General features: G+C 42.1%; 1 protein-coding gene across 1 annotated transcript in view; it reads right to left on the bottom strand.

The window, feature by feature from the left end:
• The window catches only part of LOC138303611 (C-type lectin domain family 2 member B-like), a 134,191-nt gene that overhangs the window by 77,171 nt on the left and 36,851 nt on the right, over positions 1–20,169 (bottom strand). The window contains exon 3 of the mRNA XM_069242902.1: positions 8,097–8,290. Within this exon, the coding sequence (XP_069099003.1) occupies positions 8,097–8,290 (194 nt within the window). The remainder of the gene's footprint in view (positions 1–8,096; positions 8,291–20,169) is intronic.

Consider the following 20,169-nt stretch of genomic DNA (forward strand, 5'->3'; position numbering starts at 1 on the left):
TTCTGCTGCGGGCCCTGTCGGAAGACCTCCTCAACAAAGGTAATTCCAACAGGGGTGGGGGACGGGGGATGTTGTGTGTGTGTGTCTGAGTGTGTGAGTATGTCTGTGTGTGTTCTTTGCGTGGGTGTATGTGTGTGAGAGAATGGTGAAGTGAGTTTGTGGCTGCATGTCAGTGTGATTGTGTGTAAGAATGTGTGCTAGCATGTCTAGAAGTATGCATGTATGAATGTGTGTATGCCAGTGTGTGTGATTGGGTGTAGGCGTAGTGCGTGTCTGCACGTGTGTGCATTTATGGGGGGTGAGTGTGATGATCGGTGGGCGTGGGGACAGTTTGGATGGAGGAGGGGGGATTTGGATGGAGGGGAGTGGGGGGCATCTGGTGAGTATTGGGGGGTGGAGGAACTGCTTTTGAAAACCATAGTGGCAGGCAGGCTCATAACACCACCGGCGGTACTATGTCAGCCGCCGGGCTTGAGATTGACATCTCCATCCTGGCGGCTGCTACCACCATGGCGGTTTGTGTGGGGGTATGTACCGCCAGCCTGTTAGAGGTACTACTGCCATATTTACACTCACTGGCGAGGTCATAACGACCCCCTAGTTTCTTCTTCCTGCTGTTTCTTTTCCAGCTCTGAGTGCTTGGATTAAATGTGCATGGTTTAGAAGCATGTTTATGTCTGATCTAATTATTACTTTATACACTGTAGAGAACATGGAAATACTGAAACCATATTTGATCTTTTAGCAGTGTTAAATTCTTTCACTGACTGGTGAAATGGCTGACTCATAAGAATCTTGACCAATATGTACTTTCACATTTGTCCTCAGACTGATTAAACCCTTTTATACATCGGCACCCTTTTCTAACAAGTCAATACTGATAACTGGCGAACTGACGAATAGCCAAGGCTTTAAACATTCATTACAAGGTTTAGTGATCAGTACCTGTGAACAGAGTGCTGTCACCATGCATATGGGATAGAGGTGAAAACATGACACAAGGCTTCCAAAGGCTACCAAAGAAATGCATAGCTGCAAGGTGCCCCATTCTAATGTATGATACCTTCAGCTAATCCTTGCTTTTTACACATCTGCGCTTTAATGATGGGGTTTTTGAGCCCACAGTTGCAGTGGTAACAGCAAAATCTCAAGCTCTAGAACATTGGTGCGGTCTGTTAAGAGGTCAGGACTGATGACTTAAAATGAGGCATGTGCCATGGCAACACTTGGCAACAATGAATGCCCACACAATAGCAACATCACAATAATGTGGTCAGGCAAAGAGGGCAGAAAATCCGAAGTGAATATGCTCAAAGCATCACGTTTCTGGTGTCTTAAATGAAGATACAAATTAATCTGGTGTAACTAAAAATATTTCACGAGGTATTATGCTGTTGGCAGAGTTGACCACTCTTACAATGTCATAATATTCAGCAAGGAGTAGGCGAATGACCCTCAACTGGGACCAGGAATTTGTTTATTAAAAACATTTGAATATATAACTCTTCCTTTTTTTAATCCATTAATAGTCTGTCAATCAGAGTCTGAACAGAGTGTGTGAGCGAGAGTGTTGCAGCCAGTCTTCCTACGCTTAAAGCCGTCTAACATAAGTCCAGCAGACACACTGCCAATAGGAGGACTCCACATGCCCTGTATTACATCTCCTTTAAATTAAATATATCCATTATAACAATCATTTCAACTGCTTGAACTGAAGCTGTTTACACGCTGCAGCGTGGTCTGGTGCCTGATTGGTAATCTTGTATTTCTCAGGATATGATCTTGTAGCAGGGTAGTTACCTCTCCCTCAGTTATTTTTGTTTCAAAAAGTAGATAAGTGATCACGTGGTAATTGGTCTAGTTTAGGGTTTTTTTTCAATAAGGGTAGGATCTGTCCAGTTTTTAGGTTTTCAGTGCAGGTTCCTTGGATGAGGAGATTTTGATAATTCTACGTAGGGATGCGGTGAATCTCCTTGAAGGGATTTCATGACGGATGATAGTGGAATGGTATCTTTATAGAAGAATGTCTTGTTAGAATTGAGGATGTTAGTGAGTTCAGTGTACAAAAGGGGATTAAGGTAGTTCATTGCGGGTATGAGGTGAGGAGAAAGTCTGTTTGGGCTTGCTAATAGGAGTTCTGAGGTTGTTCTTAGAATTAAAGAAGTGATTGATTGTTGCACTTGCTTTTGTACTTTACAGCCTTGAGAACTGTTTTTTTTCTGTTAGCTTTCGTTAGTTGTGTCTTTGATAGATGTTTTATGAAAGCTGGCTTTGGACATAGCGGTGAGGCATGCCACGTTGAATTGAGTTGGCTGAGGGAGGTGAGACTCTTTCTTTTCTTGCTCTGTTATGTTTCTATGGGAGTTTATGCATGTACCATGATGCTGGTAGTTTGAGTATGCAGAATCATTGCTCATTTAGCTCCACTTGGTGTTTCAGTACAGTTTTGAATAGCTTAAGAAGTAGGACTGCTGTGAGGTGGAAAGGTTGATAACTTAATCTTGGAGGATGTTTTTGTTAAAGTCCTTAAACATCTGTATGTTTGTTTTTCTCTTTTCACTTGCTTGCACTGCATTGCTTAGCATGGAGAAAGGGGATGGTGCATTAGAAAGTCCAGTCCAGGAGTCTCGGTCCAGGCAGTGGACTAAGGGTGAAGCTTTGTGATAAAATCAATGTTTAGCTTTTGGTGTGGGTAGGTTTCATGATATACTGCTGCAAGTCCAAGTGTTTCAGAAGTGTTCAGAGTGTTACTTTCGTTGTCTGTGCTTTCACCATGGAGAGACTAAAGTTATATGACTTGAATGTAGCATCAGAGACATGGCAGGAGGTAGAAGGCAAGTATTCTGAGATGTCTTCTGTGAAGTTCTTGATGAGGGCCATACAGGTTTCTAGATCGAAATGAAGGAGGTTGTCCAGAATGGAAGTGGCACGCGGGGAGTTCATCTGGCTGAGACACTATGCAGGTACACTGGATCTGTATTTGACGTCAAGTCCTCACCCTGCCTTATGCACATAATCTAACATTTGAACGTTAAGCTTTGACAGGTTGAGGTCTGGGATGTGTGGATGTGGGTGTGAGCAGATGCAGAGTGGATGTAGGTTGTGTTGTCATATGATGTCAGCAGTCTTGGATGAATGCAGTGTGTTGATGTGATGGGGGATTCATTCAGATGATATTTCTGTCTTAGTGAGTGGGACAAGTGGGAGGTGTTCTAATGTGGTGTTTTTGAGAGCAATCCCTTGGCAGAAACTGCCTGCGACGTACTGACTGGTAAAGCAGCTTGGTGAAGCCACCAGGGCACATAGCCATGCCACTGTGGCTGAATGGAAAGTGACGCTAAGTGGTTAATATAGAATGTGATATCAAAAGATGAATGGCCACTCCCAATAAATATTTCACAAAACAATGTCATGGGGCTGTCTTAATTGGATATTTGTATCACCACTCAAAGCTATTTTCTTTATTTTTAATGCACAGAGGCGGCTCCTCCACAATGGTGAAAGAGCGTCACGCCCCTGTCTAAGCCCGGAGCTGAAAGATAAAATGATATTTCAGTATTGCGTTATCTTTCAGCTACTGTCTCAGCCATCAGCAGGTGCAGGGAGGGGCGATGCTGGGCCATGGGAGGGGGAGAGCGGAGTGGAATCTGTGCACTAAGTGCACATGTGAGTTTGGCTGGCACTCTCAGGTTTCACAGCCGGGTTGGAGAAAATGCACAGACCCCAGGGCAGTGTCTGAGTGGCAGTCCAGGCCACTCAGACCCATCCGGGTGCTGCTCTCATGCTAGGTTAAGCATGAGAGCAGGGCTAGGATTGCTGAGCAGCCTGTGCTGGTGTCCCAGTGAATGCTGGAACATTGTGGCAGGCAGCTGCTACGGAAACAGGTACGTTTTTAAAAATATTTTTTTTATTCCCCCCCTTGAGATTTGTAGCGGCTCCTAGTGTTTGCCTTTGTCAGGGCTTGAAATCATGTTTTTACAGTTTAAGGACCCCAATTGCAACTCAAACCACCACCACCAGGCTAGACTGCTTAGGGCCTGTCCATCACCAAGCTTACACACAAATGACCTGACTAAATGTGTCCACTCAACTATCATTCTTATAAAAGCACGATGTGGTACTAAGCTTTTCAGAGAGTAATGCTACTAAACAGACATGCCTTCTACGGCAATACACACCACAGCAAGACTGCCATATGTTTGTTTCTGCGACATGGAGAACCAAACACACAAATAATAAAAAGTGTCCACACACTATATATTATTTCTTGAATAATTTAATGTCAGCAGACAGAACACATTCAACATTTTGCCTTTGAAGCCTTTTAGAATTATAATACATTCTCTTACATTGAACTTTTTGATGGGTTGACATCACTATCCTTCAGCTTCCCCAGGTGTCTGTTCAGCGGGTCAATGCTTTAATTTCATAATGTAAAGCCAGGACTTGCTTTTATCCAGGGAGCTAGGAGGTATAGAAGCTCACCAGAGAGGCATCCCCCACTCACTTAGCAATGTAGCATTTGGAAAGTTCTGATCATATGGGTGGCTCCTTTGAAGGTCCATTGCAGTGCTCCATGTCTGGAGTGGCAGGCTGACTTGTGTTAGTTCATACACATATATGAGGCCATCCTGTGATCTCTCCAGGTCTTAACAATCGATATTTTAAATTTCACATCCCAACATATTGATGACGTCCACTGTGGTAAGAAAACTTAGAATTTGATTAAACTGGATTATATGGCCCTAGGTGGGGCATATTGAATTTTCAAGGTGGTGTCTGATTTTGCCCTGAGGGTGTCCTCAAAGGGTAATTTAAGGGTGATGAGATTAAATTATGATGTCATGGTTATTGTAGTCTGGGGACATCCTGGGTGAACAGGTTCAGGTCAAATGCTGTCACAATTTGCACCATTCCTTGTCATATGAAGTGCTTACTATTTGCAGAGAGCACAGTCTGACATTTGAAGGACTTTGTAGCTGTGTTAGCTGTCAGAGCAGAATGGAGTCTCAGTCATCCTGCAAAATCGCGTTCTGCACAGTATACTCTGGCCTATCGGCTTGATTGGATGTTCACTGAGCAATTGTGTGTGATTATGGTGTCATTGAGCTGTTCCTCAAGGGGTGCCATCTGTGAGCAGTGTTGATTTACATGAAATGTCCTGTTTTATTAATAATTTGAATGCATGTGACTTATGTATCTCGGTGGCATCTACTGTTTATAGCAACACAAGAGTAGACTAACATTTCTGTGCTGTGTTTTCGATGTTATGTCTAATGTGTGCTGTTGGATGTGTGTGTGTGTCTAAGTGGCGGTTCATGCAGGCAGGCTACAAGAAGCCAGGCCATGTTATCCTGATAGTGATGTCAGCAAAACCAAACTAGCCTTTGGGAGACTGTTCACTGGTGCACAGTCATTCCAAATACTTAGGATAACACTCTGAACAGCCATAGCAGTCATTGAGATACGTAGGATCTGTTCACTCCTTAATAGGCACTTAATTCACCTACCCCAGGCTAACAGGCCAATTCCAAGCAGATTGTTCACCCTGGTTGCCATTTCCTTGTTCCTGATGCCTTCAAAGTCAATTGGTCTAGTCAGGTGAAGTCAGGTCTTTATCTAGATGGAAATGTGACCATGCCAAGGTGAGGCAAGAAGGGCTGAGAGATTGCTGTTCTGCAGAATGAGGCCTGTTTGATATCAGCCTATCTTCCTCACTTCTTCTTCCAAGTGTGAAGCTTTATGTTATGTGCTATTTGCAGCAAAGTTTAAGCTCCCCCAGTAGTTTTTGTAAACACATGCGCAGAAGCCCATGTGGCATTCTCACAAATCTACACTACATGGATATTTCGAACGATAGAACAGATTTTGACCTTTTAGTATAGTTCTTGAAGCATCACAGCAGTAGCAGATGCAACATATAACCCAACCGGAGACTAGCTCATTCTTTCCTGTGTTTCCCTTGTTCTTTTCTAAAATGCTCCATAATATTGATATGTAGTCATGAATTGGTTGTATTTTTTACTGTGCAGAAATGCAAAACTCTTAGTAACTCGGTTACAGAGGCTTCTCACGCAGGCACATGTAGGAAGCCTTATCGGTAGTACGGATTGGTACTTGAATAAACTAATTGCAAAAGTAGGCACAAATTGGGTTTGTCACTAACTATCCCACATACTATTGAAAATTGAATTGGGATGGTCCACCTCTTGCTGTAACAGAGGAGGTTACATTCTGTGACAAAATGTGCTACTGGACCCTGAGCAGTGATAAATGTGAGAACCTACATCTTTTTCACTATTTCTGAGGATGACTGGAGACTTGTGTTTGTGCCAAGAGCCCATCCCTGTTATTCATGTTGTTTCTGACATCCAGAGTGCCAGAGTGGGACTGATAGTGCTTAGTAAAGCCTCCTCCTTCGGGAGCAGGCCTAGGTAGACTAGCTTTGTAAAGGCTACCTATAAATGAACCATCTTTGGCAAAACACATCTCCTTTAAGAGGTGATAGCACCCTTTGCCTGTGTGTTGGTCAATCAGGTCTAAGTCTGTACCTGCAGATTATTAACATATGATAGAAGCTCATTCTTTACTCTGTAAGAGTGACTAATAGATCTTGTACAACAAACATGTTGATCGCTCAGCATGAAAGACATCCTGTGCTTTTTTCTAGATTGGTGCGTTTAATGGTCTGCATTCACATCATCAGCTGTACATCTCAGACAGTTAATTAAAGAAATTAGTAGTGTTGGAACTGTGCAACAATATTTTTTTTTACCATTAAAAAAGTAACACTGAATTGATCCCATGCCCTTGACCATTTCTACAGTATCTTTTGCACTGCATTCTTTTGGCAAGGCCAGCAGCACCATGTGCACGCTTGCTAAATGAAAATATCTCTCTTCCATGTGTTGGGAAGAGCTCCGTCCAGGTGGTAAGAGAAGCGTCATCATTAGCTCGGAGGTTTGTGAACTGGCTGATGTCAGATGCACCATCTGACCGAAGCAAACTAACATTAAAGTGTTAAGCCTCTTCCAGTTCTTGCCAGGGTTCTAGGCGGTGTTCAAAGAAGGTAAGAGAAAGAGCAACTAGTGGAGGCTGCACCTTCTGAAACTTCCCTCTCGATGGAAATACCCAAAGAGTGACAACAACCATGGAGTGGCTCAGAACTCTGCCCAGCTGGATCCTTAGCCCCAGTCAGAGGTAAATACAGCTCCCAGAAGGGCCTAGAGAATATTAGGAGATTGCGCTCGCGGAGGAGACCTTGTTGGTGCACTTGTAAGTAGATGTACAGGAGGACCTTATCATGAGTTAGTGAGTGGAAACGTCAATGAGTCATTAAAAGAGCCGGTCAAATCACTAACAATGTGCCCCCATGAAGAGACTGATCTGGGGCGAAGACATTCTTCAAGCAACCCGGGTGACCAGGCAGACCAAATACTTTGCATGAACTTACACATTGTTTGGGATAATTTGTTCCAATCAGTGTGACACAGAATCACTGTTATTTCCCTAAATCCTCTTCACATCGTATATTGAAAGAAGAGTAAAATGGGGAAGAAAAATACTAATTAAACTTTAGGAAACTCCTTGAGAGTCCCTACAGGCAAACAGGATGTAGTAAAAGACAAGCACCAGCATCGGAAGAAAAAACTCTTCCCCAAGCAAACCTAAATCTGAAGTTGGAGCACCCATGGCCACCTCCGAGAGCGGTGGAAAACAGCTGGGACGAGACACATTGAGCTGAAACAGCCTCCAGGTGTCCAGAGAAGCCAAAGGACAGTGAGGTTTCAACATTTCGAAAGAAACTTCATTCAAGAGGAAGGAAATAATAAGAAGGAAAAGCAAACACAGTGGACTGACAGTAATGCAGGACATGCTATGGCTAGGGGAGGAATTCAATGTCCAGGGGTGATATTCGAGGGCTGCCGAAGACACAGTGTGGGCGGTGATGACCCTTGTTGCAGGTTTTGAAACCTTTGGTCACAGTACAGTAAGGTCATACTAAAAGTTGCATGTTTATGAAAGATGTCAAACACCAGTCTACACCCATACCATGCCTACGTTTGCAATGTCCCACGTTCATTGAGTGCACTTACCATTTCTTTTTGTGTTGCAATTACAGCAAGGGAGGCTTTATGGGAGGCACAAAAGCTTTGGCTGTTGGTCCAGTTGCCATCAGTTTCAGAAAAGAAGTAGCAGATGCCCATGTACAAGATCCACCCATCTTCACATGGAAGCAGAACTTGTTCCTTCGTCTCATTTCCATCATCGCAGGGTTTTGTTAGTATGACTGCAAATACAAAGAAATGTGTGAGAATCTAAGAATGAAGGACAACAGTAGGACCGGAGGTCAAAGGAGACCTCTTCTTCACCGGATTACTCTACCAGCACTGTGCTGGCTATGATCAAGATATGATGTGTGTCTAGCAACCATTTCATGGGATGTTGTGTACATGGCCTCCCATTTCACTGATTCCCTAGGCTGTATGGAGATTGGCGGGGGTTCACATGAATTTACCTCACCATTTTGGGGACCTTGGGCACATTCTCCTGGCTCCATTAACATTTGTCCATTTCATACAGAAGGTGGTGGTAGGACCCAATATCCCTAAACCCAAGATGGCTTAGGGTTTCTAAATATGATCTCTGCTAAACTGTCTAAAGACGTTTCTGTCCTACACTAACATATTTAGTCTTCCAACCACCAACACACACACACACACACACACACACATAACTTCTCTTCCCATTAACCTAATTCTTTAACTCCGCCTTTAAGTTGATACTTATGTGTACAGTAAACATGCATACCTTGAGACGCTATGTGTCATTAACAGCGTTTTACAAATGCTTGATTGATTGATTGACCTTTAGTCCATTACGGCACCAACCATGCTTGCCTGAACATTCCATTAAGATGAGGCAATTCACCTGAACTTTAATGTGAAAGAGAATGATGGGGTCATTTTGTAACAATATCACTGCAGAGGCCTAAGCCTCATCCTGTTCATTTCAGGATTACACCTGCCTTACATGCTAGAAATGCACATAAACAAGTCAAGTCATTGAACTTGCCACAGAATGCTCATCCTTCTTTTTCCCATGCAGAAACAGAAGTTTACTACATGGGTGCCCGTGTATTAGCTTTAGGGTCGCACATGTCCAGATGTGGTGTAAACTTTAAAGGAACTTTTTTAAACTGCATTTGGCCAGCATATGAACTTTGTGTACAAAACGTATGAAAATCGCAGAACGCAGTGATGCACCATGGAACCAACAATTGTGATACAATATACTAAGCAACTGAGTAAGAAGACTAACACTAAGTAAACTGGAGGAAATAACATTTAATTGAGTGCCCCACCTAGTCCTTGGCCCCGTATCTTGTGTATGAAGGCCTTTCACCCACAAGCCGTCTCTTGAAGGGAATATTCAGTACACCAAACAATCACTGGAACACACATGGACAGTAGGCAAACTGGACATCCCTGAGTGACTGGCCGCCAATGAAATATGAAAAGTGTGTCAGGTAAGACTTTTTGTATTTTATTTAGGACACTGAAAAGAAACGTAATTTTTAAGGCAACCGAGGAGGTATAAAGAAGCATACCATAGCGCCTGCTAGAACTCACAACCACCAGGTAGTTTAATCCCATCAGACAACCCTATCAAGGCTAACAGGGCCACCTCAGCACCAAAAACTGGTATCGCAATTGGTGTGGGAGTCACCTCAATAAGTATCCAAACAAAAAATATATCTAAAATTCCAATTCATTTTTATTATACATGGATCACATGAAAACATTAGTGGTCACCTAATTAACAACATAGAATACAATGTACCAATCCTAACTATTGTAAAATGGAGAAGAATATACTATGGAACAATAATCAGGATTGTGACATCATCAACTGATCACGAATCCAGAACAAGTGAATCCTGATAGTTGTCATTGGACAATTGGACACCTCTCTCTCTCTCTTTCTATATATATACATATATATATATATATATATATATATATATATATATATATATATATATATATATATATATATATATATATATATATACACACACACACACAGGAACACATACACATTGGTGGTTGCCGCTATAGTTAGGACCAAGGCCCTCATTATGATGTTGGCGGTCCGGGCCGCCATGCCGGCGGTGGCGGTAAATACCGCCATCTGGCATGGCGGCCCAGACCTCCACATAATGAAGACAGGGAGGGCCACCATAGGCGGCCCTCCTCCACTGCCAGGCTACCTCCGACAGGCAGCCTGACCGTGGACGGCATCATTATCCGACTAGTCAGCACTGCTGCCCCTCGGATAATGATCCCATTTCCTCCAGCCTTTCCCTGGCGGGTTTCCCTGCCAGAAAAAGGCTGGTGGAAGGGATGCTCTGGGGCCCCCCTGGGGGCACCTGCACTGCCCATGCACTTTGCATGGGCAGTGCAGGGGCCCCTGTGCAGTGCCCCCTCGCGCAGGTCACTGCCCGATTTACGGGCAGTGATCTGCGCGACGGGTGCAGCTGCACCCACCGCAGAGGCATTGACGGCGGCTCAATGTGGAGCCGCCGGCAATGTCATGGCCCAGCAGAATGTGCATTATACGGCCGGCGGGGCCCAGGGGGGCTCGCAGTCTATAGAAAGACCACCAGCATGAACACGGCGGCATTAACCGCCGTGTTCATAATGAGAGCCCAAGTTTTCAGAGGAAATGGATTTTCTATTTTGCTAATTACTTTGGTGCCACTTGACAATTCTTTCCAAACAATTAAAGCCAACTCAGCTCCTTCCTGAAAGTCTTTGCGGTGACTTATCAAGCGGGCAGAGAAAAAGGAGGATACCAAAATGCAATTTCCCCATGCAAACTGTATGAAGAAAGTTGAACAGTGCCACAGCCAAAACGCCTGAAGAGAATGACACCAAATTTTGTGAAAAGCTAGACTTTGTTCTACAAAGTGTGCTATTTAGGTCTCGCCTAGGCAGTGTCTCTTCGAGATGTGTTGACTTTAGAAATTGTGATTTAAATACCGCCCATATTTGTAATTGGGTTGCTTGACTGTCTTTGCTAAATGCTTGGTTTACATTGGTGCATATGCTTCCTGTTCCCTCCTTTTGCATTTTTGTAACCTCCTATAAGGACTGCCCCTGTTATATATGTCCTTACTCTTCATGTTATTCATTTCACTTTGTCAGCACTTTTTTCATTGGTGAGTTGGCTTTCTTTGGAAGCCACGAGAAGAACAAACTTCCATGACTATAATGTTTTTTTTCGTGTTTGGTTTTGAGCTACAAAAGTTATTGTCTTCTTTTGAAATGCCTTTGCCTTCTATTTTAAGACATGACAGGGACGTACTTTTAGAGGCTTGTCATTTGTGAAAGGCATGCATACTTCATGCCTTTTCCGGTGTTTAGCCCTCCTCGAGCGCACCGGTCAACTTTGAAAACATCCGAGGCTCCATGTTTTCAGCTGGTTTCTGGACTACTTTATCTTTTAATTTCCTGCGTAGCGTGATATCGATCTTGCTGAGCAGTGGTTGAGCACTCTGCACGTCATCGACCCTGTTAAATTCCTCCGTGACAATTCCACTCTTGCTGGTAACATGGATAATTGCGCTTTTGCCGAAACGATTCACTGCAAACAAACTTCTGTTTCCTTTTCTGTGTCTCCTTCACGCTCATGGCGACCATCAGCTCACTTATGTGAAACTGTTTTACTTTAAATTATTAGTTTATGTGGCAAGAAGAGTCTGGTCTGGAGTTTACAACGCTAATAGCGCTAACGCGAGCAAACGCAAGCCCCGTTGCATTGCAAATGCTTGCTTATTTTACTTTTCTCACAGTAAATGCCTTTCACTAATGAAATCAAGCAAATTTTAAAAGGCAAGCCCACGAACCAACAAAATTGATGGGCATGACATGGGTGTGGTTAAAAGCCCACAGAGAGATTATACCAGGGACAGAGCACTTTGCACTCGGCCCTAAAAAGCATCACAAATGGAAAAAAAAACAGATGTAACAGTGAGCTGAAGGGGCCGAGATGGCTCTAAAATTATGTCTAAAATTATGTTGCCTCAGTATTTAGGGCCAGATGTAGGAAGCCTTTTGCGCCTCGCAAACTGCGAAAAACGCAGTTTGCGAGGCGCAAATGGCCAAACGCGATGCACAACCGCAAATTGCGAGTCGGTATCGACTCGCAATTTGAGGCTGCGACTCGCAATGGTGACTCCTGGGAAAATGTGTTGGGGCAGAAACTCACCAAACTCTTCTAAGTACATTTAACCCCTGCTGTAACTGTGTGCACAGCTGCAGAATTCACACAACATCTGTCTACACCTTTGTTTAGAGCGTCACCTGCACGCGCCTGTGACGTCTCTGCCTTATTTAAACTCTGTGGCAACTTTGGCAAGTTTTCCTAACTCCACCTGGCCTTACTAAAAGAAAAAAAATAAACAGCGGTCGGGGAAGAGTTTAGCCACGCCCATTACAAGTTTCTGCTCTAAAGCTGATGGTTTGTGTCTAATGAAAAAAATAAGCCATATTTCACTATATAGCATCTCCCCGAACGCAATAGTTTTACTAAACAATGTTATTAATTCTTTTTTAGTGTAAAAAATTGGGCCTTAACAACTGTTTGTTTTATTCATTCATGTAATATTATGGATTCTTTTACTCAAAATAACATTTTAAATTTTAGTAAAGAATTTGGTGACGTACTTCTCTAAGAGCCCATTATTTTTTCTTATGTCATCAAGCCGTTGGTTTTTCTCATCTATAGATATACACTTACTATGTTTCTTTTGTTGCTGAACATATGCGTTTCCGTCCTCCATATGTCCCCCACTTCATCCCCACAGTAGGAGGCTGCCGTCCCGCGCTTTAGCTGCTAGTAAGGTCTTTGGTGTCCCAGGCTCAAGCCACAAGTGAAGGTTGGTAAATCCCGTGTTGTAGTCATAAAACAGTTTGTTTCCTGCGCTTTGGTCACTTGTGAGGGCCAGTGTCCGATGCTTCATTCACAATTAAGGGGCCTGGTGTTCCACGCTTTTGTCACAAGTAAGGGCTTTGATACCCCATATTATTTTGACATTTTTACATTAGATGGACTCTGTCATCTGCCTAGTCCACGTTCTTTGCAGCAGGCACATTACCCTGTGCGCTACCTCAAGATGACTCCAAGCTTCCACTAGACAGAAGTACGTTCTCTCTCCAGAAAGAACATTCATCACCAGAGTTGTTTTGACATTTTTACATTATATGCACTCTGATCTGCTTAGTACATGATCTTTGCAGCAGGCATATTTACCCTGTGTGCTACCTTATAATGAGTCCAAGCTTATACTAGACAAAAGTATATTATCTCTCCAGAAAGAACATTCATCACCAGAGTTGTTTTGACATTTTTACATTATATGCACTCTGATCTGTTTAGTACGTGATCTTTGCTGCAGGCATATTTACCCCGTGTGCTACCTTATAATGAGTCCAAGCTTCCATTAGACAAAAGTATATTATCTCTCCAGAAAGAACATTCATCACCAGAGTTGTTTTGACATTTTTACATTATATGGACTCTGTGGTCTGCCTACTACACGTTCTTGGCAGCAGGCACATTAACCCTCTGCACTACCTTATCATGAATCCAAGTTTCCACTAGACAAAAGTACATCTTTCTCCAGAAAGAACATTAATCACCAGAGTTATTTAGACATTTTCACAATAAATGTGCAAATTAACCCTCTGCGCTACCTTATAATGAGTCCAACGTTCCACTAGATAAAACCAGGTTCTCTCTCCAAAAACAACATTAATCACAAGAGTTATTTTGACATTTTTACATTATATTCACTTTGGGATCTGCCTTGTACACATTCTCTGCATCAGGCAGATTAACCCTCTGCGCTACCTTATAATGAATCCAAGCTTCCACTAGGCAAAAGTATATTCTCCCTCCAGAAAGAATATTAATCACCAGTTATTTTAACATTTTTACACTATATGCACTCTGTGATGTTTTTTGTAGCAGGCATACTAACCTCTGCACTACCTTATACTAAATCCAATCTTCCCGTAGATCTCTCTCCAGAAACATTAATCAGAATTTATAGTGACATTTTAAGGTCGATAGCAAGCGCATTTCATCCTGTTGTAAGTATTCTGTGGGCTTTTAACCACCGCATCTCACACCCATCACTTCCACTCATTCATGGGCTTGCCTTTCAAACATCCCCTGATGTCTTTGGTAAATGCTTTACCTTTGTCCTGCCTTGGGGCGGTTTTGTTACCACCTTCCAGACTGACCCAGTTACATGGATTATTGCACAATTGCCGATATACTTCAGTGAGGGTGAACTGTGTTTCTCTTTTGTCTCTTTGCTTCACGGCGCTCAAGCCGCTCTCAGTGCGGACAGAGCAGAGCAGCAGCGTGAACTCCACCGGCAGTATTGGAGCGCTGAGCACATTATTCACACTGTCACCTAATCAGAGTCATTTCTCTTGGCTCTCCCCTTCACACTCCATGGCTTTCACAAAAACACTTATAATTGATAAATGCTTTATGTAAAAAACACAGAAATCCTCAATGCGGCTCTCTGGGCACAGCGGGAGAGACAATACTACCATATTCACTGCACTTAGGAAACTCGCCCTATAATGCTTTGCAGGCATTCTTTTGCAAAACATTTTTGCCCATAACTCAGCCTGCGGTGGTCTTAAGACAATAGGACCACTACCAAAACATTCAGCCCGACACACTCTTTCTGTCTAGATCATCACTGGATCCCCACACTAGGTTATTGGGGACCCCAAAATAATAACTCCTCCCACAATTCAATATCTATTTAAGCTCTCTCATGGATGGAAGGTTTGTTTTAGGGGTGAGAGTATTAATGTTTTAAGAGCCTTGTTTGGAATATTGCTGCAGTAGGCCTGACAGCCCTGAAAATGTGTAATGTCCTCCAGGGGCGAAATGTATGCTTGCATTGCATTATTTTCTGCCATTCTGTTGTATATGGTTGTGCCCTCTAAGGGACAACTATATAGTTACATAATCATGTATCTTATAACTGCTATTTTTATTATTGTGGTATCCTCTACGGGCTGTTCTGAGCATTACTGTCAATATACTGACATATATGCAGCACGCGGAAACTCACCCCATAATATTTTGCAGAGCATTCTTTTTTCAAAACATTTTTCCTAGAGCAAGGGCACCACCACTAAAACCTCAGTAGGACGCACTCTTTCTGTCCAGGTCAACTCCAGGTCCCCTGTTTGGGGGGGGGGGGGCAATATAACAAACCCTCCCACCATTGAGTGTCTTTTTAAGCTCTGTCAGGGCTTGAACTTTTATTTTAGAGCTGGGAGTAGTTTGTGTTGTGAGGGTCTTGTTTGTAATATCATTGTAGTAGGCCTGCAAGCTTTGGAAATGTTTAATGCACTACTTTCTCTAGGGGCTAATTATATTGTTGCGCTGCAATATTTTCTGCCATTCTGGTTTCATGTGTTATGCCCTGTAGGGGCTAACTGTATGGTTACATGACCATGTTTCTTAGAAATGCTATTTTTATTGTGGTGCCCTCTAGAGGCTGTTCTGAGCATTACAGTCAACATACTACATTATTCGCGGCACTCAGAAAGTCGCCCGATACTGCTTTGCAGGGCATTCCTTTTACAAAAATGTTTTCCTCATAATTCCTCATACAATAGGACCACCTTCAAAAAGTGTTCACTACAACGTGCTTTTTATGTCTAGATCATCTCTGGGTCCCCACACTGGGTTAGTGGGGAACCCAAAATAATAACCCGTCCCACCATTCAGTGTATTCGTAAGCTCTCTTACGGCTGGAAAGTTTGTTTTGCACCTTGGAGTAGTTTTAAGGGCCTTGTTTAAAAATAATATTCCAGTAGACCTACTAGCCCTTTAGTTCTATTCAGGGCCACTGAAATTATGTGGCAGAAAGGAACAAAATATGTGGCAGGGTTGACCAATTCATGTGGCAAAAGAAGTCCAGTTATGAATTTACAATGCCAATAGCCCCAACTCGAGTGTACGCAAGATCTATTGCATTGCAAATGCTTGTTGTGATTTGGTGTAAATCTGTTCAGTAGTTTATGAGAAATTAAGGTTCACAATGTATAGATATGTAGTAACACCGTTCTACTGCTGTAGTTCCAAGGAAGTACAGGGAGCTGGAAACTAGCAATCTCATTGGCGGTGCAATAGTACTGCGGGAGTACCAAGGTACAGCAAGCACAAAACTAATATTCTGGTTGGCTGGCAGCAAAATGAAGAGACATGTTGTGGCTGTCAATTTAAGATTGAGGCACTCAGTCCCCATGTCATAGAAAACAAACAAAAAGAAAAACAAGCACTGGCGATGCCATTCGGTCTGTCATATGAATGAAAGTGCTTTTTCTGATGGGTGTAGACGCTCAACAAGCCATTATACAGACACATCTCCACTCATCATTGTACTCATGCATCCATTCAACAATCCACTGACTTACCCTTCATTTCATTCTCTGACACAACCGCAATAAAACACATACAGACTCAACAACATACACAAGATCAATTATAAGAATACACGTAGAAAACATAAAACATGCTGTCTTCTAAAGACAGAGTACATATCCTCGCAATGAGAATCCTAAACATAGCAACGGGTGTCTGCTTTGCAAAGGTGTTGTAACTAGTGGATCTGTGTTTTAAAGTTCAAACATGGCCGCCACATTCAGAGGAAACGTATTGGCCATCTTGGAATGATAAACAATCATACACTTTGGACAACAGCATTACATAATGATTTCCTGATTTAGCGGGAGTGGACACATGGAATGCAGCACACTGCAGATGCGATCAGCAGCTAGCAACCAACCCATGAGCACTGGAGCTGCAGTATCATTTTAAGAAACATTAAAATAAAAAGAGGAGATGCAAAGAAATGAAAGGGGAACTATAACAGGAGAAAATTAAAAACTAAAGGGCTGGCCAGCCAACCATGGCACTGAAGCACATTCATTTTCCGGTGGATGTTCACACATGTTCAGAAAATGCCTTTACTCACAGGGCAAAGGAGCCAATACTAATGCTGACTGAGCTGCTACCCCGTGACGTTTGCTGTCATGGGTGGAAGCAGAGTACAAATGACACTCAGACGGATCAATGGCAGAGTGAACCCAATGGCCCAGTATCTGTCTCAATGTATATTTACATTATGCCTTGATATAGATACATATAGGGCCTTTGGGTCCACTCTTCCTTTGATCTGTCTGAGTATTTAATTTTTTATAATTTTTATAAACTTTTTACAAGATCCTGTCCGACAGCTAAGAAGAGATTTTAGCAAAAATTATTATAGTGCAAATCTTCTCCCTCTAGGGGTTGTCAGTTAGTACAAAAGTGATTTGATATTTTGAGCAAAATACCTATCTGTAGGCTTTAGTAAAGAAAAATATCAATCAATCCTTAAATGTCTTTTGATTTTTTAACATATGTTTTTTGCAAGCAATGTGTCAATCCTAATGTGTTCCTCATAACTTTTCATAATCAACAGGACACATCTATGGTGAAAGAAATATACTTTCCTGGTTCATAGAAATATATTTTCCTTGTGAACTAATCAGACCTGTAGGTGTTATCAATGGTTTACCACCATTGCCAACTGAGATCTCCTGTAATGAGCATAAGCTTTCCAACAAGACAACCTTCAGGCATACAGGCATGACAAATGCATAGTAAATACAATTAAAGTTGATAAAGCAAAATGCCATCTCTCTTAAGAGGGCCTAACCATTATCTTGACAGTAAATCTTCAATACCCGTGGCTTGTGCGAGGGAGTAACCAGCACTAAGATGCTTAACTGCTATGGCAAGATGTGAGATTTCATGTAATAAATACCGATATTTCTGCTTTAATACAGAGTAATCACAATGTACCCTTAAATGCTTCCTAACTTTAACATTTGCTGTTCACAATCAATATGTCAGGCCTACAGCCTTTATCGTAAGTTTTCATTAAAAAATCAAGCCTATAAACTTTTTCATTAGCTTGTCACCATAAGTAACTAAGACCTACTGTGATGGTTCATAAGGCTTTCCACATGCCATCAACCACGTTTACTGTAATAAAATAAAAAATATACAGTTGTCAAAACAAAACAAAATCCCTACTAATAGAGCCTATTAGGGATAACTATAGTGCAAATTGTCTATCCTCATGATTGGTTCATGTGGGTCGCCAAAATCCTAACATACTACGGTAATCTGTGAGATTCCATGTAACAAAGTACCTGCCTCAAGCCTTTAGCGGTGTAATAACAATCCACAATTAAAGCTCAAAATATCAATAAAAAAAGATCTTCTTGCTTTATCATAACTTTTCATGATAAACAGATAAAACACTAATGAATCTAACATAACCTTTTCCAGTGAACTGATGAGGCCTCTACCCATTACCAGGGCTTCACACTGTATACATCCCAGGCCCAGAGAAGCATGCAGAACTGGCAAACATCTGGCATACATTCATAAAATTACCAGTATGTACAAAATGACAGGTGGCAAAACAACATACAGCCCCTCTCAAAAAGGGGCTAACAACAATCGTCACAGTGAAATTCTGCTCCCTGCATTTGTCAGAGTGGAACACCAACACCAAAACCCTTGCCTACTACGGTAATCTGTGAGATTACATGCAACTAAATACATTTCTACGGCCTGTAACATAATGTGGTAACAATCCATTGGTAGAGACCTACTGGCTTCATCATATGCTTTACACAACAAATAAGCCAGGCCTACTGCCGCTATAATAACATATCATAATAAGCAGACCGGACCTGTGGCATTGAACACAATATTTCCCTGCTCATTAATCAAGCATGAAGCTGTTATCATTGGCTTGTCACCATAATTAACTCTGGCCTGCAGGACTGGGTATAATGCTTCCCACAGGGCAACCATCGGGCGTACAGTCAGAAAATTGCAAATCTATACCAAGTTACAGTGGGCAAAGCAAAGTAGTGTCTCTACTAGCAAATCTGAACAGAGGTTCTTACAGTGCAAATCCTCTATTCTCACAGTTTGTCAGTGGGAGTAACCAACGCCAGATCCCCGGCCCATTAAGGAAATCTATGGGGTTCCACGTAACGAAACATCTATAGACTGTAATTCAGAGTAATAACAATCCACCCTTAAAACACATATGGGCTTTAGCATATGCTCTTCACAATCAGCATGTCAAGCCTACTACCTTTATCGTAAAATAAAGACTTTATCACCGGCTTGCAACCACAACCGACTCAAGCCAATTGTACTGAGCATACACTTTCCATCAGGCAAAAAAAAAACAGGTATACAAAATTGCACTTGGCAAAGGAAAATACTGTTTCTCTTAAAAGAGCCTAATAAGGAATATTGTATTATATATATTATATCCCCAGTTTGTTGGGGGAGATCGCCAACACCAAAACCCTTGCCTCCAACAGGAATCTGAGAAATTCCATCTAACAAAGTGCTTATCCACAGGCTTTAGCACCTACGTAGTAACAATCCATCCTAAAGAGACTATTGTCTTTAACCCATGCTTTTCACAATAAGTAGGCCAGGCCTTCTGGCTTTGTCATAATGTTTCATAATAAAAAGATCAAACCTATGAAATCTGGTATTCTTGCCCAATGAACGGATGAAGCCTTTACTTTTAAACACTGTCTTTACACTTTACCCAAAACCAGCCTACTGAAGTGTACGTAAACTGGCAACCAGTCTACATAGTTATGAAGTTACAAATGTGAAGAAAAATACAGCTTGCAAAACAATATGCAACCCCTCCCAATGGGGCCTGACAAGAATCATCACATCAGAACTCCACAGGGTTTTCAGAGTCGGTTGCCAACGTCAAAACTCTTTCCTACTATGGAAAGCTGGTAGATTCCAAGCTACAAAATACCTAAATATGGGCTTAAATATAGAGTAATAGCAATCCACACTTAAATGCCGATCAACGTTGATATATGCTTTTCAGAATAAATGTGTCAGGCCTACTCCCTTTACCATTTCATAATAAACAGCCATGACCCTTGGCTTGCCATCATAACCAACTCAGTCCTGCTGCATGATTTATAAACTTTCCCACAAGCCTAAAAGTGCAATATT

This window comes from Pleurodeles waltl, chromosome 7 (genome assembly GCF_031143425.1).
Source record: "Pleurodeles waltl isolate 20211129_DDA chromosome 7, aPleWal1.hap1.20221129, whole genome shotgun sequence".
Lineage (NCBI taxonomy): Eukaryota > Metazoa > Chordata > Amphibia > Caudata > Salamandridae > Pleurodeles > Pleurodeles waltl.